Here is a 2,165-nt window from a genome sequence, read left to right on the forward strand (position 1 = left end):
GCAACTGATAGAGCTGCTGCCTCTCAGCGAGAAGGTTGCCAGTTCAAATCCCAGTCTGGGGGCCTTCCTGGGTCGAGTTTGCATGTTCTCTCCGTGCATGTGGGTTTTCTCCAGGTACTCCGGTTTCCTCCCACAGACCAAAAACATGCATGTTAGTCTGATTGGTAAATATAAATTGTCCCTAGGTGTGAGAGAGAGTGAATGGTTGTTTGTCTCGTTTGTCTCTATGTGTCCCTGTGATGGACTGGAGACCTGTCCAAGGTGTACCCCACCCCTCGCACAGTGTTTGCTGGACATGGGCACCGGCGACCCCATGACCCAAAATGGAAGAAGCGGGTAAAAGATAATGGATGGATGGATGGATGTACTGTATGGAATATGTACATATATGTATTTATGTATTTCAGGTCTCTCTTGAAAATCAGTCCTCGAGGCTCAATGTGATTTACCTTTCTAAGTAAAGGTTGAATGAATATATAGTGTGTGTGTGTGTGTGTGTGTGTGTGTTTGTTTGTGTGTGTGTGTGTGTCCGTTATTGTTTGTAATTCAGAAAAAAATAAAATAGCCATGCAAATTGCAATGCATGAATACAATCTAAAAACTGAAACTTTCCTAAATTCATAAACTTCCTTAGGAAAGAAAGGAGAGAAGGAAAGGGATGAAGCAGAATAGGAAGGAAGTTGGTATAATATGAGAGTGCAACATCCTGTAACCCCATAAATCAGATTATTTCCATTCACTCGGGAACTGGAACATATCTCTAAGTGTGTGTGCAGCATTCAGCCGGCCCCATTTTTAAAAGACCTGCCAATCTCATGCAGCTGGAATTCACTTTTAACCGGCACCTGCTACAGAGTCACTGAGTTGTGACTCTGGATGCTGAGATTCTCACTCTTATGTGGGAACTTCTGAACTACAAGGGGAATCCTCTTAGTTTGATCAGTGAACTGTGTAGAAAGAAAGTTGGATTTAAATCCTTTCTTTAAGTAATGACTTCTAACTTTAAATGGGAGGGTAGGATGGTGAAAAGCAACATTATCTGTATTCTGGAACTGGGACCGGTGTTGGAAGCTTACTTGAGTTTCCTGTTCGTCTGTATAGTCCAGTCAAAAATGTGTTGACATCAAAACAAACCTATAAATCCACTCAGTTTAGCACAGATTATAAATAATAATAATAATAAATACAAGTGATATGTGGAGGAAAGTGGAAAAATATTATTTCTACCCTACCTCTCACACATTAGATAAGGGCTATTCAACTGGCAGCCCGCAGACCATTTCCGGCCCGCGGGTGACTTCAATCCAGCCCACTTCATTAAAAAATATATATATATTATTAATTATTTTCTGGATTTGGGTTCTGTTTATTGCATTCATGATCCAATGCAATAAAATAAACAACTTTAAAAGGTAACTGATCATTGTAAATTTTGGTTTAATTACATTATGATTGTAATCGCTGGATGTCCGGCCACCGAGCTGTTGGCTTTTAGAAACGGCGCCCCCCCCGAGCAGTTTTGTTGAATAGCCCCACATTAGATGTTTCTTTTGTGTGATACTGGTTTTGAAAATGAACAAGCCTGAGTGTGATGGCTGCTCATACCTTCTGTGTTCTGGCCTCGGCAGTAGGTAAGCAAAGAAAGGATTGCCATTCCTGTCCCCAGCCATCTGACAAGCCACCACCCCCGTTGCATCTTCTGTCAAGCCTTATTGCCAGCCCACCTGGATGAAAATAAAACACTGTTCATGTTTCAGCAAAATGGTCAAGCATACTCGCATGCACAGCTGTGACCAACACACGTGGACAAACAGCCATATTTCCATTAGCTCAGTATATTTCTGTTAAAAAAAAAAAATCTCCTTGTTCAATTTTTCCTTTGCGCAAGAGTTCATTTGATATGTCGAATAAAGTAAAATCTACTTCTGAAATACTCTGGAAATAACCACTGAATTTGCCAATCTTCCACTGAATAAAAACTCAAAAGATTTGTTTATTTGTGCTTCATTCCACGAGTTGAAAAACATTAAAAACTCATTGTGCTCAATATAGAAAATCAGTTCCTATAATAATCAATTTGTGTTTTCAGTTGAGATGAAACATTTCCTAATTCATATCCTGGGAGGATTCAGAGCAAGAAGCAGTAACATATTTCTTCTGTGCAA

General features: G+C 40.0%; 1 protein-coding gene across 2 annotated transcripts in view; it reads right to left on the reverse strand.

The window, feature by feature from the left end:
- Window positions 1–1,696, reverse strand: part of pcdh15a (protocadherin-related 15a) — a 207,842-nt gene extending 206,146 nt beyond the window's left edge. For both annotated transcript variants that reach the window (XM_037680065.1, XM_037680057.1), the window contains exon 1: window positions 1,606–1,696. In XM_037680065.1, coding sequence (XP_037535993.1) covers window positions 1,606–1,696 — 91 coding nt within the window. The remainder of the gene's footprint in view (window positions 1–1,605) is intronic.
- Between the last annotated feature and the right edge of the window lie 469 nt (window positions 1,697–2,165).

Source organism: Nematolebias whitei, chromosome 1, assembly GCF_014905685.2.
Source record: "Nematolebias whitei isolate Nwh7 chromosome 1, NemWhi1, whole genome shotgun sequence".
NCBI classification, from domain to species: domain Eukaryota; kingdom Metazoa; phylum Chordata; class Actinopteri; order Cyprinodontiformes; family Rivulidae; genus Nematolebias; species Nematolebias whitei.